Raw genomic sequence first — 20,760 nt, 5'->3', positions numbered from 1 at the left:
AATCGGGTGAGCGTAGAATTTTCCAGATTCTTCCGGCCCTGCAGCAGATTGCACATTCTTGTCTGTGAAAGATCTCTTACACGCTTTGGATTTTATAAGATACAACAGATAATAGACAGAATTTTTATTGTACATTCAAGTATTCGAAGTCTAAATGCTAGCCGTAGCCTATACCTGCAATGTCAGAAGGCAGTTCAAGTCAACACTTATTATTCAAACTGTAGTCTAGTCGACAAGTTGAAAATGGAACAAAATAGAGATACTACTCCTAAAATTATGTGCGATAGCTCATTGGATCCGGAATGACGTCTAGAAAAATGTGCTAAAAGCGTGTATTAGCACATAAAAAATTGCAAAAGTTATAGACCATTAAAGATGAAAAAATAATGGCATTTAGTTTTTTGCCAATATTTAATAAACTATTAATATTTAAGAAATTTCAAATAAAGATTCTGAAAGAGGAGGAAATTTCTAATAAAAAACTCCTGACTCCCAGAACTCTATCTCCATTATTTATAATGTTAATTTAACGCTGAAAATAGGTCTGCGGGTGACATTTTTAGGATTCGCGCGTGGCGTCAAAAGCCACTACGGCACATTAATTAATTTATTTAAGGTATTGAATATTTTTTTTTAAATTTGAAAAAATTATGGTGTGTTCTGAACACTATAATTAATTTATTCCCGTTGAAAATTTTACTTAAAGTTAATTTTTCAACAAGTTAAATAATTGTTAACTAACGAAATTTTCTCGAACGACCGTCTTAATTGTAAGTGAAAAAAAATGTTTAAATAATGGTCGTAAAAATATTTCGCTTCGTAGAGCCTTTCTTACATACATACTTAACAAGATCGTGCCATAAAAGTTAAAAAAATATTTATACTTTGTTTATAACAATTTTTTTACTTAAACAAAAACTTAAAAATCTATGTAATGATGTTAAAAATTTTTTTTTTTTCTCAATCATCATATAATCGTTTTTTTATTAATACAAGATATTTATTAATTTGCAAAAAAAAAAATTCCCGCCATTTGTTGATAATTTTTTTTTAAACAAATTGATTAAATCAATATTTTAAAAAAAAATTTTAACACAACTTTATTACATTAAAATTTTTATGATTTTTAAAAAAAATTTTTTTCCTTAATAACAATTTTTAATTGTTTATAATCGTTTTTTTTAATTTTCTATTGTTTAAATAATTAGTTAAGAAATTTTTTTTTCCTAAAAATCATAATTGACAGTCTTCTATAAAGTAACAGAAAAAATTTTTTTTTTAATCAACAATTCTATTGTTTATTAACTTACCAATTTGTTATAAACAAATATTCAACTTTGGTTTATTTTTTTTCTAAAACTTCTAAAATTAACAAAAACAACCATATATAACAAAGTATAGAAAAAAAAAATTTTAATTTTAAATAAAAGTAATATTCATGATAATCAAAAAATTTACAAAAAAAAAATTTTCTATACTTTGTTATATATGGTTGTTTTTGTTAATTTTAGAAGTTTTAGAAAAAAAATAAACAAAAGTTGAATATTTGTTTATAACAAATTGGTAAGTTAATAAACAATAGAATTGTTGATTAAAAAAAAAATTTTTTCTGTTACTTTATAGAAGACTGTCAATTATGATTTTTAGGAAAAAAAAATTTCTTAACTAATTATTTAAACAATAGAAAATTAAAAAAAACGATTATAAACAATTAAAAATTGTTATTAAGGAAAAAAATTTTTTTTAAAAATCATAAAAATTTTAATGTAATAAAGTTGTGTTAAAATTTTTTTTTAAAATATTGATTTCATCAATTTGTTTAAAAAAAAATTATCAACAAATGGCGGGAATTTTTTTTTTTGCAAATTAATAAATATCTTGTATTAATAAAAAAACGATTATATGATGATTGAGAAAAAAAAAAAAATTTTTAACATCATTACATAGATTTTTAAGTTTTTGTTTAAGTAAAAAAATTGTTATAAACAAAGTATAAATATTTTTTTAACTTTTATGGCACGATCTTGTTAAGTATGTATGTAAGAAAGGCTCTACGAAGCGAAATATTTTTACGACCATTATTTAAACATTTTTTTTCACTTACAATTAAGACGGTCGTTCGAGAAAATTTCGTTAGTTAACAATTATTTAACTTGTTGAAAAATTAACTTTAAGTAAAATTTTCAACGGGAATAAATTAATTATAGTGTTCAGAACACACCATAATTTTTTCAAATTTAAAAAAAAATATTCAATACCTTAAATAAATTAATTAATGTGCCGTAGTGGCTTTTGACGCCACGCGCGAATCCTAAAAATGTCACCCGCAGACCTATTTTCAGCGTTAAATTAACATTATAAATAATGGAGATAGAGTTCTGGGAGTCAGGAGTTTTTTATTAGAAATTTCCTCCTCTTTCAGAATCTTTATTTGAAATTTCTTAAATATTAATAGTTTATTAAATATTGGCAAAAAACTAAATGCCATTATTTTTTCATCTTTAATGGTCTATAACTTTTGCAATTTTTTATGTGCTAATACACGCTTTTAGCACATTTTTCTAGACGTCATTCCGGATCCAATGAGCTATCGCACATAATTTTAGGAGTAGTATCTCTATTTTGTTCCATTTTCAACTTGTCGACTAGACTACTGATTTCTATAGGAAAAACGCTGCGTCCCGTCATCGATAATAGATAGACCATCGCTTCGATGAACGAAATCGTATGAGAAAAAGCAATACATAATAATATGAAAATTAACTTATGTTCACGACGTCAGCTTTGACGTTGTTTTTATTCTACTCTTACCTTTTTAAAATGTTACGTATTTATTATTGTTAAATGCAAGCTTCAGCTTGACACAAAGCACTGTTATTACTAAAGCTCATAGAAGCTAAGCTATTTAGCTTGTCTCAGGCATACCAGCTCGGTGTAATTGATAATTCAGTTACCAAAATGTAAACAGTTTTATATCTTGGTCATATGATATGGCCTTATATTAGCGTAAACTGCTTCGTCTGACAGAAACTGCTTTGTCCCTTGCTGGTCACGTAATAAAAAATGTAATATATTTGCGATATCTTAAAGAAGTTTTTTTCTTAACTTGTGGGATCCAGAAAATTTAGAAAAACATCGTGACTGGTGGAATGGAGGGCACTTACTTATTCAAAAATAAAAACATATTTATACAAAAATAAAAACATATTTATACTTATCATCTCAAATCTCTATATATATAAAATTCTCGTGTCACATTATTCGTTCCCATACTCCTCCGAAACGTCTCGGCCGATTCTTATATTTTTTTTAATGCATATTTAGTAAGTCGGAGAATCGACTTCTATCATATTTATATTTTCAAACCCCTAAGTTAAAAGGGGTGTCCAAACCCCAAAAAAAAAATTTATTTTTTTTGATATTTTTTTTTAATTATGTGGAATTCAAAAATACATACAACCCTAAATTTTCACTCTTCTATCACTAACTTCTGCTTTTTATTTGTTAATTAAAATATTACTACTTGAACTCTGAGGTTATAGAGAAAAATTCACAGAAAAAATCTAAAAAGTTTTCATTCCAGAAAACCGAACAGTCTCTTGGGTAGCATAGCAAAATGTTCCATATTGGTATGTACTAAATGGGTAAGCTAGATAAAATCACATACGGCGAAACGAAGTTCGCGGGGGCAGCTAGTTATTATATATGTTTAACTACCTAACCTGGCAAACGTCGTTTTGCCATGTATATCATTTATAATAAAAAATAGGGGTTGATCGTAGAGGGGTAAAAATTAGGGGTTGTATGTATTTTTTAATGCTGTCTCATAAAAAAATAAAAAATAATCTAAAAATTAAAAATAAATTATTTAAGGATGGACTAACCTTAACATTTAGGGGGATGAAAAATAGATGTTCTCCGATTCTCAGACATACACAATATGCACACAAAATTTCATGAGAATCGGTCAAGCCGTTTCGGAGGAGTTTAAGTACAAATACCGCGACACGAGAATTTTATATTTTAGATTAAAAAGAAGAATAACAAAGCCATCATTAATAAAAGATACCAGAATTTTTTATATTATTTTTAAAGTATTTTTTAGTAACATTAAATATATTTGTTGGAACTTGTATTCTTAACGTACCAACGCATATATACAGCCATGTTATACTGCTATTTTCTTTACTATTCAACCAAGATAAAATGGGCCAGTACCAACTCTTAGCTTCACCAAAACACTTGTTCTCTGGTCACTAGACAATCAAAATGCGAAACTTCAGTGATTTATTAGCCTCCTGACATTTATGGCCAGCTAAGAGAAATGTGTTTGGAAATTAAGTAACCAGATTACGACGGCGGTTCCCTTGATGAAACGGAAGCTTGGGGACATAAAACTATTTTCGGGTGGGATTTATTGCGAAAGGGTCAGGTCGCAAACAAATTGAACGAAAAAGTTTGTAACATTAGGAGAATTATATGTTATTTAGTTTTTATGGTCACGCGTAATTGTCGATTTTAAGTTAGTACAATTTCGTTATAATACTAAATTTATGCATACGCAACGAATGGCCTTGGGTTCGTATATTCAACTTTCAATTACAGGTAAAACATTTAGATGAAGCTTTAAAGGAAGTACAGACTTGCTAAAAACACCATATTTGTGGATTTTCTATTGGCTTTAAGGTAATACCTGTATTCGGCTCCAAACGTTCCACTTAAAATAATAAATAGCAATATTAAAATAAAAAACATATAATATGAGAAAAATATTTTCCTCGCAGTTGAACTATATATACTAGAGACTCCGCTTGGAATTCTATAAAGCGCAAATTCGGCCCCACATGGAGTACTGTTCTCAGCTGCACCTTCCGCTTGACCGCTTCCAACGAAGAGCGGTTAGAATCGTCGATGACCAGTCACTTTCCGAGGCGAAACACGTTGACGTTGCGTTGAGAAGTTGGGTCTCTCTGCATCTTCTATCGCATTTATCATGGGAGTTTTGGGAGCAGTTGTTCATCATCGGACGTCTAAGCAGAACAAGAAATACCATCACCTCGTTGTCCGTGGTTCCACAACTGATCCTTTCTTACGGCAGTTTTTGCCCCGCACCACTACAATGTGGGACCAGCGGCTCAATGAAGTATTTCCAAACCAATTCGACTTAGGGCATTCAAAAAAAGAGCGTATCAATTCTTAAAAGACACTTGCGAGCCTTCTGACAATGTGAGTGTCCATGGGCGGCGGTGTTATTTAACGTCAGATGAGCCTCCTAACCATTTGCTTCTTATTAGACAAAAAAAAAAAAGTCATGCATAAGGATGAACTGCATCTTTATCATAAGCCGAACTTTTTGACACATGATTATCTTATGTTATTCTTTATATCTTTAGTGCATTGAAATGTTACATGTGCTGAACATTTGTAAAGGACGCAATTTTGGATTTATGATAAAAAGTAACACAGACATAAATGTATAATATGTAATAGGCAAAGCAATTTGTTACAAAATAAGTCTTAACAAATTTTTTGTACGATGGACAGTTTAGGAGATATAGTCAAAAACGTGTTTTCACCCCTTTTTCCAAGATGGCGGCCGGGGGACAAGGTTGCCAACCCCACAAACTTGGGTTGTATCGACCTTCCCTACATGTACCATAAATAAAATTACGTCCTCTAACAAATTTTCAGTTTGGCCCTCAATTTGTAACATTTCAATGGACTACTTATATTACACTGTAATTGTGACCATGAATATTTATAATAAAGTCTAAAAAATATACTGAGTGGGTACTCGTGAATAAATAATAATCATGAGTGAGAATTACGAGTGTATTCTACCAGAATATAAGTGTAATTTCAATATTAAATGTAATATGCTGTCGGCAACAGTAAATTGAATTAGGTTACAATGTAATGAGTTCTCGTTGGGACTCCTGTATTGGGTTGATCTTCAATTCGATCACGTACTCACTTGATTTATGTATTCCGACCACCTTTACTACGACTTCAGACTAAGATTTGATTACTTACGTCAACTGCAAATTTCAAGATCGAATTCGACTTAGGATAATATAGACTATAAAAATACCTAATTAGGATTTTTGCGCAATTAAGCGTGTATAAATTAATACAGAATTAACGGGCGATGTTTAATGAACAAAAAGTTATTACGTGTGTTTGTAAGATTACAGAGTTTCCATATTGAAAATACCAATTAAAATTGCTACGAACCGTAGATTTATGTATAGAAATGCGATTTCTATACAAAAATCTATGACTCGTAGTAATAAAGACTGATAGATTGGATTTAGAGCCTCGGCGTTCATGACGAACCGATCAAGATAAAGAGGTTTTGATAAAAAATAATGTTTAACGTTTAATTTAAGCTTACGCACTGGTATTAATAATGTTGACAATTGACATACTCCGCGCATTTTATATTAAGAAATGAAAATAAACTGACTTTGATTTGACTTCAATTTTGTTAATAAGTGAGTTTTATCTAAGTTATCTATTAACTAAGTTTTATCATAGGACGTCGAGGCAGAATACGAAATTCCACCCGTATCACCTCGACGTCCGTCGTTCCACAACTGCCGTGCGATTCTGTTAATCCGTGAGTTCACCTCGCGAAGACGAAGGGACGCTCCCTCCGTCACTCACTTCATTTTTGGAATCTCATGATATTCTGTTAAGCAATTTAACATTACGTCTTGACAAGTGGAGGAAGCTTGTAGTTTATTGTTTATCAGAATGCCAAATCGTAAAATGACTGATTCACGACTGATTTGAGCGCTACCGCCGCTGCGAAAACCGCTGTGAGAGTTCGAAAAGTGAGTTATAGAATCGCAAGACTGAGGGCTTTTTAAGGCATTTTTTGCTGCGAACTACCACTATGTGGAACGAGCTGTCCACTGAAGTATTTCTGTACCAATCTGACTTAGGGTCCTTTAAAAAGGGCGTACCAATTCTTAAAACACAATTTGCGACAATGTGAGTGTCTATGGGCGGCGGTACAACTTAACATCTGGTGAGCCTCATGCACAGCCCGTTTAACCCCTGTTTTAAAAAACAAAGTAAGTGACAAAATTTGAGTATATAAACTATACAATAAAACTCATTTATTATCCTGATGATAAGATCGCAGACAGTGTTTTTATGGTTTTATATCTGTTAGTTCAGTCACGCAATAAAAGGAATCACATGAAAATTGGCACGTAAAAGTACCAAAACGAAGTCACTGTCGACTTTACCGTGTCTATATACTGCGAAGTTTGCTTTGAAATACGAGAAATAATATTCTATTAAACACAAAAAGGACCATTATATAAAATTACAATACTGTCGCGTGTCTATCTTATGTCACTTTCAGGAGTCATCTCGTGACGGCATAATTTTGTTTAAAATTAATGATTAACAATTTTGTTTCACTCAAAAGTGTAAATAAATGAAGCCGTTCATAATGATGCTTGTGGTGACTGGTCGTACTTGAATTCGTGTATGCGGTGATTGGTTATTTCGACTATGTGTTTGCGTGTTATTCCCACGAGAAAGTAAGTGCTCCTATTTCACCATGCCTCCTGCTCATAGAGTACAAGTCTTTGTTTTTTTTTAATTTATGTTATTATTATTATTAATTAGGTACTTGATATGTCATGTGGAACACAAACGTTGTGTAAAAAAAATGGCGATTAAAAAGAGTGATAGAGTTTATTGCCAGTTCTTCTCTCCTGTTCTACGCCCTTGATTTGAGAACTGGCAGTAAATGTAAAATTAGAAGCATTAATATGCATAATACATTATGATACCTATATGATTAAATTATTTTTTACTTTACTATTAAATATTTAATTATTTAGTATGGATCACATCAGGGCCTTGGTTTTTTTTAATAAAATAGGGGGCAAACGACCCTAATGATCAGCCATAAAACCAACTACCGTAGCCCAAAAACATGTTAGTGAAAGCATTGCCCGCCTTTATTATATATTTATTTTAATACTTGGACGTTGTATTACTCATCGAAGCCTTCCATTTATAAATTCAACTCTTTGAGTTCGAAGCGATTTTACCTACTAGTGGTTTTCAAGTTACATACATAAACTGTTAAAAAAATTACTTGTCGATTTGTAAACATCCTCCTTCGAGTATTGAAGCCATTTTAAAATCTGCAACTCTGGGAGGATTTTTACTTATATTGTATTGTATTTGTAATTTGAACAGTTTCCCTCTGAAGGGCATAGGACATTTATTACATTATTTGAGCCATACTGTAAAACTATTATTGTTTCCCCGGAATCAAAACCCTGTTACTAACGATATATGCGTTTAGCACTCAGCCACGGCAGTTATCTATAGCTTAGGCAGTCTAATTTAATATCAAATTGTTATCCGTCAACATATCACTCTTGTTGATCACGATTGCTAAAGAGAAAAACGTATCAAACCATCCATTAATTATTAATTTTTTTTCCACAGGTGTGCTTGGGTTGAGAGACATACAACTCAGTGTCCCAGAAGCAGTGGGAGTGGGTTCCAGTGCCATCCTAGGATGTCGTTGGGCACTTGACACGGGGGAAGCTCTTTACACAGTCAAATGGTACCATGGTGCGCAAGAGTTCTTTCGGTTTGTGCCTAAAGAGCTTCCAAATACCAGGGTCTTTTCACAAACTGGAATCAGTGTTGATGTGAGTTTATTTTTCTGTTAATTACCACCAGCTCTGCGATTCTGTAACTCACTTTTCGAACTCACACAGCGGTATTCGCATCGGCGGTCGCTCTCAAATCAGTCGTGAAGCAGTCATTTTATGATTTGGCATTCTGATAAACAATAAACTACAAGCTCCCACCTTTTCAGAATGCCAAATCATAAAATGACTGCTTCACGACTGATTTGAGAGCGACCGCCGATGCGAAAACCGCTGTGTGAGTTCGAAAAGTGAGTTACAGAATCGCAGGGCTGTACTATTCAATTTATATATTGTATGAACGGATTTAAAAACACTAGAACACATTTAATTATCATTAATATATTTTAAAGCATTTTTAAATTGTAATTGGAAATAATATCACATTGTAAAAGTCAATTATGTATATTATTTAAATACGGCGAAACGGTTTGCCTTGGCTCATTTAAACAGCCTACATAGCCATGTGTATGGCGAGGCATACCAACTTCTTAAATAACTCAAAAGAGAACTAAACCTTTTGAGTTAATAAACCTAGTGTAGTGAATAGTGCAAGTGCGGTGTCACACACAAACATAGTATCAAAAAACATTATAGAACACTAAGACTGTTAATGAACATTACCTTAGTTTAAGCTATTATATTATATTATATATATATATTACTTATTAGCCATAATTATTGTATAGACTAGATTGTAGTTCATATAAAGTCGCACTCTCTTTTGTAAACTTATTATAGGAAAAACGCTCGGCACACTGATACATTGGTAAAAGAACCACAAAATACAATTTTTAATGTGGCAAGCACTTATAAGCAAACATGACATATACGAAGAGATCATACAAATATTAAACAAAACAATTAAAATTACAAAAAATTAAACAAAAATCGATTTTAAAGCAACTATGGATATCCAGACCTAGCTCGTTTATCAGATTGCTCAGTATGGATATCGGTGAGCTTTGACCAAAAAGGGACAAAGGGAATCATGGGATGCCTGGGGTATCTAGAGGGTTCACGAAATTTAAATTATGATTTAAGGTTCGGGCAACCAACCTGATTGTTAAATAGCTTAAATGCAATGCACTTTTGCTTGTATTCTTTAAATATATTACTCAATAAGAAAGTCCTAACTTGGGTTTGAATACTCTCAAGTCGCTAATAATCTCTACACCGAGGATGTGTTATATTTTGTTAGCAAAATATTTTTTGATCCGAATACCTAACAGACCAATATGGGATATATCATTTTTATTTCAGTAATAATGCTGAATCCTTCAGCAATAATTCTGTATAATGTTATCTGTGAATAGCCAGCATAAATATATGTAGGTTAATATTATATCTACTTTACTGTACGAAGAAATCACTTAAGAATCTGCGAAACATCAGGCACGCTACCGTTATGGTTATAACTGTTGGCATGATGCCAGCATCGCTAAATATTGTGCCAAAATAATACATTAAAATACAACTGCTTTGAAACAATCACGTGGTGTCTATAAACCTTTTCCATCGATTATTAAACAGTTACAGTGCAGTGTTGGCATAGTGCGAATCTGATTCTTTAGGTCGTAGGTTCTATGCCCAGCTGAGGACCAATGGCCTTTCTTTCTATGTGCGCGTGTAACATTCACTCGAACGGTGAAGGAAAACATCGTGAGGAAACCGGCTTGCCTTAGACTGAAAAAGCGGATGGCGTGTGACAGGCAGAAGGCTGATCGATTTGCCTATTAGATAATGATCATGAAATAGATACAGAAATCTGAGGCCCGGACCTAAAAATGTTGTAGCGCCACTGATTTTTTGTAAAACAGTTAGCACGGAATTTAACGAACGAATTTAAAACGACTTGAACGATATAGATTCAAATTGAAGTTACTTAAGGAATATCTAATTTAAATCTCAACAATATAATAATAAATTTCAACAATAGCACATCCAAACAGCTTAAACTGAACGCCTTTGTCAACTGTTTGTCCTAATAATTTTGAATAATAGGCATTAGGCAATCAGCCGTTTGTAAACGTTATCAATACTGATTTCCTCACGATGTTTAAAGATGTATTCACTGGTTAACAGCTGAAATTTTACCACAAGATCTCAGGCTCAAATCGATAAGCAGCTAATAAAGTACTCAGAAGAATATTATATAATATAATTATGTGAATATAAGATTTAAAATATCATCATTTGACGGCTCATTGGTCTAGTGGTGAGTACCCCTGACTGCGAATCCATGGGTCCCGGGTTCGATCCCCGGCTGAGACAAACATCGATGTGATGAGCATTTGGTGTTGTGCTTAGGTCGTGGGTGCTTAAATATGTATTTATATGTCTATATATCTATAATATGTATGTATATCCGTTGCCTAGTACCCATAACACAAGCTTCACCAGTTTAGCATGGGACTAGGTCAATTGGTGTGAATTGTCCAATAAATAATAATATAATATAATAAAGTGTATATGCCTCTTCATAATATTGCATTTTACGGGTTTACATGTTGCAAGTATTGACCATCTTTGTGAGAGACTAAAGTCTTTAATAGGACTATTTAAGTCCTGTCACATTTCACCAGCCTTCCATGGCGTACACAAAGTATACAAAGAGATACTATGACTAAACTAAAGTAATAAACAAAATAAAATTAAAGCATGAGTAGTTGTGCATGTGTAAATATGTGTAAGAGTGTGTGAAAGAATTGAATTTAAAGTCTACCTCTAATGGCTTTGGATAACAGATGTATGATTGTTCAACAGATTATGATCCATATCATGAAAATGTTTAACTAATACTATATATAATAAACCTTGAATTTTTCTGTACCAACGAAGACACTTACAAAATACTTGATACGAAAATTGTCTTATTTAAATGGTCTATTGGTTTAATGGATTATAAAACAACCTGGTACAGAAAGGTGGTCACCTACTGACATTTAAATCAATCCCATGCCGGGTGTCAACCCCGTTAAATATGATGATTCAACGTTGAAAGTCAAAAGATTCTATAGAATCTTGGAATCGGGTCAACCGGTGACTGTAGAATGTATGATTCAGTTCCCTCCGTAAGATGGATCGAGGCTTTTAGCTCAATTTCGACTCCAGCTGCGCACGGTTAAGTGCTAGTTCTTAACATGATTTCGTACGTAAATAATGGAATTAATATGCCTATCAATATTTAAGTGAAGCACCTTTAGCACAAACGTTTCCTTACTAACATAAGATAGCTATTTGAACTAGAACAAGGAATCCAACATAGGGTGCCTGCAGGTACCACGATGTATTTAAAAAATGTTAAGCCAAATCAAACTATTTTGTAGTAATATAGAAAGGTAACTTAACTTAACTGGTATTATTATATCATTATAGTAATTATTTGGATCAGTGGTCAAATGCTTGATATAACGCGTAGAGTGAATGGTTTACGGCGAAACAATAATCGTTGTCATTTACAGCAAGAAATTAAACATTAAAATAGACATTAAATAATTTTAACAATTTGTTGCTAAAGTTCGTAACTCTAAACGAAACCAATGTCAAATTATTATATATGAAAAATCTTCCAAGTTTTGTATAAATGATACTTTATCATTTTTATTTACGATGCGTCATACAATTTTTTATTAATTGAAAAAAACGGCTATTCTTTGTCATTTAACTTTGAATAACAGTCGTACTGACAATTGATATTTACATACTGACACTCGAATGACATTTCAACATGGCGGCTGTAGACCTCTTTTCGCCATTTCTCTGATAAGTTGTATTGTATTATAAAATTAATTACGTAGAAAATTCTGCAAGTCGTTTTAGGAATTTGAATTAACAACATGGGCATACAGCAAGTGTAGGAATTGATGAAGTCAATATAACATAAATAATACGGTACCTGAGTTGTTAAACTTTCAGTATTTGTTATAGATATCAAGATCAGGAGCCCAGCAGGTTGTGCTACGAGGGGCCACAAGAGGCCTTAGTGGGCGGTACCGATGCGAGGTCTCCGCTGACGCACCGTTTTTTCATACCGTGTACAAAAGCGCATATATGCGAGTTGTAGGTGAGTTCACTTATAGTTAAGTTGAAAATGCAATTTTTGTTTATGCACCTAAATATACCACATAACCTCAATTCATTATTGGAGTGTAAGCTCCAGTTAATTATTATCGCTATAATTATTACGTGATAATCTTGCTGATATTAATAAAAGGTGGCGGTTTTACTAATTTTACAATATTAATGAAAACTTATTTTTACAAGATCAAAATTTGCTTAAACTATTTCAATGATTTTGTTTCTAAGTAATACTGGTTTAGCCTGGATTCGTTTCTTGCGTCAAAAATATTTGATTGGTCTTTTGGTCATTCACAGTTTTATCTCTATATGTATTAAATTCTCGCGTCACAATGTTCGTTCCCATACTCCTCCGAAACAGCTCGACCGATTCTTATGAATTTTTTTATGCATTTACCCCAAAAAAATATTTTTATTCTTTTATGATACAGTATACAAAAATACATACAACCCTAAATTTTCACCCCTCTACGATCTATCCCCATTTTTTATTTCTTAGTTAAAATCTTACAACTTGAACTCTGAGGTTTATATAGAGAAAAATTCACAGAAAACCCTAAAAAGTGTTCATTCCAGAAAACCGAACAGTCTCTTGGGTAGATAGCAAAAATGTTCCATGTTGGTACGTACTAAAAAGGTAGGCTAAGTAAAATCACATTAAGGAGAAACGTATGTCGCAGGGACTTTAAAATAAATTAGAAAGCGAAAATTGTCTACGCTATTCAATACTACACTTTTGTAGTAGTGGATCGAGCTTCCAATGGCCATAGCGTATATTTCGTATACTGATAGTCGGTAATCCAGGCAGTATTTTGTGATCTCAAACCAACGTCCACTATGAGCCCCTGTAAATACTTTAAATCCAAATATTGTTATATTTTTAAATCTATTTTATTATTTAAAATAAAATAATTATAGTTGTATACGCAACTACTAAATTGTTAATATTACAATCGAGAAAATACTGTTTAGTTCTACTGTTTTTGAGATTAAAAGATTTTTTTATCAAAATTTCACAAAGTATGCATTATGGATTTGAATATTATTTCTGTTTGGCGGACAATTTTTAAATGCCATAGACACAAAAAACCACGAAAGGTGGAAGTAGTGTAATAATCACCTCTTTTATTTCAATTAACAAATGATATAGTTTCGAATTACTTACCATGGATAGAAAATTCCACAAGATTTCTTTCTCTAAATTTTCATCCATCATTTAAATCTTTCTCATCGAAATTATTGTCAGTCTCATATCCTTCTACCCAACACTGTGCTTGATTGAGCAAATTCATGTATCTTTTGTCAATAATTTTATGTGACGATTAATTCTTCTTTATTTATTTTTGCTCTCTTGCCTGGAAGAGATAATGACCAAACATTTATCAAGTCACAGGTGCCTTATGAGTAAAAAAATATTCGATTGCTAAATTACTTTTTCAAATAAACTTGCAAATACTTTCACGCGCCACGAAATTGACACGGGGTCTGTTTTTATGCTTACCTGGCTTACCTGTTGTTAAGTGATATTTCCGCCCATGGACACTCAATACCCGAGGGCTCGCTAGTGCGTTGCCGGCCTTTTAAAGGCAGTTAGCCTGGACCTACACTCAGAGCTCTGTGGTATTCAGAAGCGTAGCGAACCACCACGCCCTTAAGATGGGACATTAAACCCAAACATCATAATGACTAGGCTAACTTATTATAATAATCAAATAAATCAATGTAAAGAGGTTTGCTAAAACGAATTTATCTGTTTCATTCACTTCGTACTAACAATGCCAAAAAAGAAATTGTACATTTTGTCGTTCACAAAGTGTATTATTTGATTCCCGTCACAAATTTAAATATTTATTCAATCTTTGACGCTCATACTGCGGGTGGGTTGATTGGCAAAATAAATGTTTACTGAAAATTCAATATGGACGAAATTACTAAGAATATTGTGTCAATGGATATGTAAATCTACTAATACTCAATTATACGCGCAGTTTATATATTAAAATTTAAAGACAAACTAATGTTTTTATTTTATATAGGCAGCTAATAATTTGATAACTCGAAGTACACAACTAACCTACTTTACATTTATATTTTTTTACTTAGCAATTCTTTGAGAAATAAACACGGTGTCTGTAATTAAACTCCGAAATGGCTCGACCGATTTTCGTAAAAAAATTTGTGCATATCGGTTAGGTCTGCGGTTTGGATAATATCTATTTCTCATCCCCCTAAATGTTCCTAACATTCACGGCAAATTTTTGAAGTTATACTTCTTTAGGCGCGTTATGAAAAATTTATGAGAGTGAAATTTTACGATGCGCGCGCACCGTGACACAAAATTCAGTATGGGCGCCGAGCGTACGCGAGATGGGAATAAGACAATCTACTTGTAGTACCTTTTAAACAAATAAAGTAGTTTTAATTATTTTTTCAAAGAAATTTAGCAATGCTTTTCCACAAAGACCTATTTATACTTATAGTATAAGATCCCGCTATACAACGACCTTCACCGAGATGCTTATTTAATGAAACTTATTTTATATTTAATTTAATATGTCAATAAATATAATCCATATGGGTTGCCTAGCAAATTTCAGTCCAGAGTATGTTTAATTAATATTTAAAAAAAATTTTTTTTTTTATAATTTGCATGTAGTAAATTTTTTGAACTTTTTTCAATCAATATTTTTAATCAGGGTAGTATTATATATGTATCACTAAAAACTTCTTTTATACTAAAGATGTATATATACTTTAGTGTCACATAAAAAATATACACATAAATAATTAATTGATTAAAAACAACCTAACTTTTGCATATTCTAAGGGCTTCATACTTTCGATTGGTATATAATTTATCTAATAATCATACCGGTGAAATGTTTAAAAAAATATTTTTTTTTTAATTAATTAAAAATACTCTGGACTGAAATTTGCTAGGCAACCCATATGGATTATATTTATTGACATATTAAATTATATATAAAATAAGTTTCATTAAATAAGCATCTCGGTGAAGGTCGTTGTATAGCGGGATCTTAGACCATTAGTTAAAAGGTTATGAAACATACCTAGTTATTAAATTGAATTAATAATATAATATAATAATAATTATTATTAATATTAATTAATAATTGAATAATATACTAAATATTAAATATTGTTAAATTATTAACGCTTAATATTGATTATTAATTATTTAATATTAAAAAAAAATAAAGAAAGCCAAAGAAGTATAACTTCTTACGCGCGTACATATGTACACGCACCATTTTTTTTTTATTATCGTTTTTAGACAAAAGTATACAAAAATATATACAACCCTCAATTTTTACATTTCTACGATCAACCCCTATTTGTATTGAACTAAAAAAATGTTCAAGGCAAGGAAAAACAATATATCACAGTCAATTTCATATTTATTTTATTTTTCGAAATTCGATAAAGGACTTATTGTAATATATGTATTAAGTTTTGTCGTAATTTTACCGTCTGCAGATTGAAATTGTCGTCAAACAATTCGCAATTGTTTCGTCCAAAAGCTAATTCGAAATTCTTGCCCTTGAAATCTAGATTAATAGTAATAAGTTTTGCTTGTCTACAAATCCCGTGAAAATGTAAAGTGAATATTAATTTAGTAACATTTTGAATGCAATTCTTTATAACTAAATAAAGTGTTTATGACTAGAATTATGTCAAAGTACGCTTATCAATCAAACATTAGTATGTTAGAAACCAGTATCATTACCAGTACCAGTATATATACTTCAAATATATGTTAATATAAATGAAGTGCTGTTGCAATACAATTATTTGCCAACATAATTCGTTCTAACAAGCGAGATAGGTAACCTATGGTTGCTATACTTTATATTTTCCAATATTTCTAATTTGTTTTTTTTCAGTTTATTAAACAAATTTCATATTTACAATCAAGCATACAGTATTTAGAATTTTCTTAACCTTCAAAGTAATAATAAAAATTATTAAAAAGAAAATCAAAACAAATTTAAAAAGTTTGGTCCCTGTGCAGTGGACCTTTAACGCTGGCAGCATTTCCTCTCTGTATTGCGATACTTATTTGTTGAGCGAGGAAAGCACCAGCTCTAGGGTCACCGGAACTATCTACTAGGCGCCTACTTAAATCTTTAATTATTAAATTATTAATATTTACTGTTTTATATTTATAGTATAAGGGGGGAGGCTGAAAACGAGCCTAAGAGACGCCCAAAAATGGCAGTGATTAGCCTATGAAAGCGTATACTCTATAGTATAGAAAGCGTATAGAGTCTATACGCTTTCTTTAAACAATTGGAGGCCTTGTCTCTGTGTGATTCTACAGTTCACTAGTTTGCTAAATAAAGTGTCTTATTAAGCGGACCGTGGAAGATTTAATTTAACGAATATTATTTCTATTTTAATTTTATTCACTTGTTTCGTGTTCTCAGAGACAGAAATCCAATTAAAATTAACATCATCTTATACATATCTTATTCAGGAGCGAATATAATCCTGCTATTAAATACGATATGATGGCGAATAGCGGTACTCGAAAACGTTCATTATGAGCTATCGGATAGGTACTTAGCTTTATTTAGTAGAGATTTTATACGTTCAACAAAGATCAGAGCAAAGTTAGTCCAGCCCATTCCTCTATCAATTTGATGATCCTACTTAAAACAGTATTATTGGCCTCGGAATACCGTACCTGTTTCTTAAGATTTTATTTCTGAATAGAAAAGCAGGCGATCATCCTTATTTGCCTGACACACCATTTTAAGTCATTACGGTTTCCTCTCAATTAATTCTTTAAATGTGAGCCGCCGGGATTCCAACATGACCTCAGGATTGAGAGTCACACGCAAGAGCCTCCAGATCAACACTGCTGCTGCAAATTAACATATCCTATAGCTATTTACGACTCTAATTTTTTTTAATAAGAAATAGATATTGTACAGCTTGCCAGCCAGTGGACTGTGAAATGTGGGTTTAAATTTATATGTTTTAAATGTCAGGTATAACTAAATATATGAGAGGGTGAGATTGAAGAACCTAACAACTCTACAGACGTACCATAAGACATAAATAGTGAATATATAAGTGCGGGATGTCTGCACCAAGAGACCTAAGGTAACAGACGGAGCCCTACGGGTTGGATCAATGGTTCACGGTGGTGGGATTATCTCAAAGCTATCGGGCAGGCTCACCACGATAATTAAGGGCTTGAAGGAGTCTTCGCCACTTAAAGAGAAAGCGAGAAAAGAATAAGACAGAGCAATAAGCAAATATGATTTATTGTTATAAAACAACATCTTAACACACAAATGCACAAAAAAGAAGAACAATAAAATAATAACTAACCTTAAAATATAATAACTAAAATATATTATTAAAAGGAGTCCCTTAAGGCAAGGTTCCGAAGATACTGACAGATTTCCCCCTTTGAATCGCTAGACTAATTCTTTGTCCGAGCCAGCTCTGCCAGCTCTTTGGTCTCCTGTGATGACGACTAACCTTTTTGATATTCCCCTAAAAAGCCTTATAGCGCTAGGACCCCACGGACCAAGGGTCTCGACACTGAATGGGACAAAATCATATTCGGAGCCTAGACCCCTGTATTTGCAGGATTAAGCTTTTAACATCTTAACCTTACTACTTACACCTATTTACACATTCAAAATATTATTCTTGTGACCTGTCGGTGTATTGCATCTTCAGCTATTTAAGTATAAAACAGCCACTTGAATCGTGTCAGCAGTCGGTTAATGTTCAATCTGAACAAGATATATACAGAAAAATGAAATGGAAAATATAGAAATCTACGAAATCTTGATTTCGGTCACGAGTAATACTGCCAATTTTTAATATACTCCTTAAATCAGTTAAATAATCTGACAATATCATACTTGTACTATTCTTTGGATATTACAGATAACAAACACCTCTAAATATGTTAGTTAAGATTTGATGTTGAACTCTAGGAAACTAAAACAATAACTGGCATTAACTTGTTCGAGTAACCCGTATAAATATTAACAATCGACTTTGTGCTATCTAAAATCGTAAATCAGAACTATTGTTGGGTAATAAATAGGTGGTTAGAACACCGGATATTTGATTAAGGTTTATCTTGTTTAATTTATGGTTATTGTTTCGTTTAAGGTGAGAATTTAAAGTGTTTACAGTGACTTATTTTATTCACATTTAGGTCGTCAATTGGAGTACCTTTTATTTGATAAAAATAGGAGGTACATGATTTTTTTAGATTTGCGGTAATTCGAACCAGAGTTTAGTAGGTCATGTAGCCCGTATCACTTTGGTATCCTTCGAGCGTTTTTAAGGCACTTTTTGACACTGAAGTATTTTCGAACCAATTCGACTTAGAGTCGATAAGATGGTGCCAATTCTTCATAGGCCGTCATCGCGAGAGCCCTCTGGTAGTGTGTATTCATGGGCATCACTTAACATCAGGTGAGCTTCCTGCCCGTTTCCATATAAAATGGCCGACTTTTGTCAAATTTCTGTATGAGATATAATCGATATATGTTTAAAACTATAAACTCTATTAACTTCTTTATATAAACTACAATGTAGCCTGCTAATTAAAACTAATTAGTAAATAAATAGTAAAAAACACTACTAATAATTAACTTGAATTTAAATAAAGTCTACATCATCATCAGTCACTTCAGCCCATCGATCTCGGCCTGGTCGAGCAAGAACCTCCGGTCCTGTTTTGTAGTTTTTGCTTCCAGTTTGTGATTCCAACGGCTATCGTACCTTTTATCTCCACGGTTTTCCGTAGCCTACGTAGTGTTCTAAAATATTTTATGATTGCCTAGAAACTTGTCCTTCCTGTTATAGCTTTGATGAGACAATATTATTAATGAGAATGTTGATAGTCTTCAATTTGTGGCATTAAATCGACATTGACTATTTCAGTATTAAACTAAGTTGAAAAAGCGAAAATTAAAACCACCTCTTTCAGTTTTTAACTTGCTTTAAAAAGGTTTATGTTCGATTCGATTGTAGTTTTAGTTTTGTAATAGAGATTAATTTATTGTAGAAAAAATAAGTTTTTACAGATTATATTATATAAATTAGTATGAGTACAATATGAAATCTATAAATATCATTAAGTAAAAACTAAATAAATAAAAATATTTAGGTACAAAATAAATAACTGTTTACCCTTTTGCCAACTCACTCATCAAAGAACTTTCCATCTTTTCAGTCAAGTTTGTTGACCTCTTTCAAAGTATTTTTCGTAGAATCTTAATAGATTAAGCTACGTCGCAAGTCCCTATATTGGAAGATTATGCTTCTTACGTAAGTAAGGTGCTTTAAAAGTAGGTTATCTAGGACTGGAAGGTAATCGATACTGCACAATTTTCGATACTTTATATTAGAGAACGAGGTTAGTAAAACGAAAAGGTGTGAAAATCTTTCTTATCACGTATTCTCTTACACTTTGACAACTGTTATATATATATATAATTATAATATATAGTAGGCATTCTATAGCATTTGATTATCGAGTGCCTGACAGCTGTCACTGTCAAACATGGTACAAACTTGAGACTTCGAATTTGCTGTCATAAAAAACGGATCTGTCAAATTACGCAGTTTTATGTTATCTATCCATCTTCAACACAACGTAAATACAATTTGACAGATAGAGACGAAATAGTACTTTTATAAGTAATTTAGACTTATGTAGTTTTTCATGAATCGGGGGTAAATTGCTTTGCTATGATGACATATTATAAACTAGCAGACCGGCCAAGCGTTGCTGTGGCTAAGGTTTTTTTATATTACATAGTAGTAAACTATTCAACGGAAATGGTAGGAGAACTTATGTGAAAGGTAGATAGCTTATGTGAAACGTTGGTGCTTTTAACACAGCGCCATCTGTTAGAATAAATATTTGCAATAAAATAATGTTGCGGGTATAAATTGAGATGTAAGCTATCCTATCTTTTAAGTTGGA

General features: G+C 32.0%; 1 protein-coding gene across 1 annotated transcript in view; it reads left to right on the top strand.

Moving 5' to 3' along the window:
* LOC125051242 overlaps positions 1 to 20,760 on the top strand; it is a 73,755-nt gene that overhangs the window by 31,312 nt on the left and 21,683 nt on the right. The window contains exons 3-4 of the mRNA XM_047651455.1: positions 8,482 to 8,690; positions 12,621 to 12,756. Coding sequence (XP_047507411.1) covers positions 8,482 to 8,690; positions 12,621 to 12,756 — 345 coding nt within the window. The remainder of the gene's footprint in view (positions 1 to 8,481; positions 8,691 to 12,620; positions 12,757 to 20,760) is intronic.

This window comes from Pieris napi, chromosome 7 (assembly GCF_905475465.1).
Source record: "Pieris napi chromosome 7, ilPieNapi1.2, whole genome shotgun sequence".
Lineage (NCBI taxonomy): Eukaryota > Metazoa > Arthropoda > Insecta > Lepidoptera > Pieridae > Pieris > Pieris napi.
This window is presented reverse-complemented; position numbering and strand designations above follow the sequence as displayed.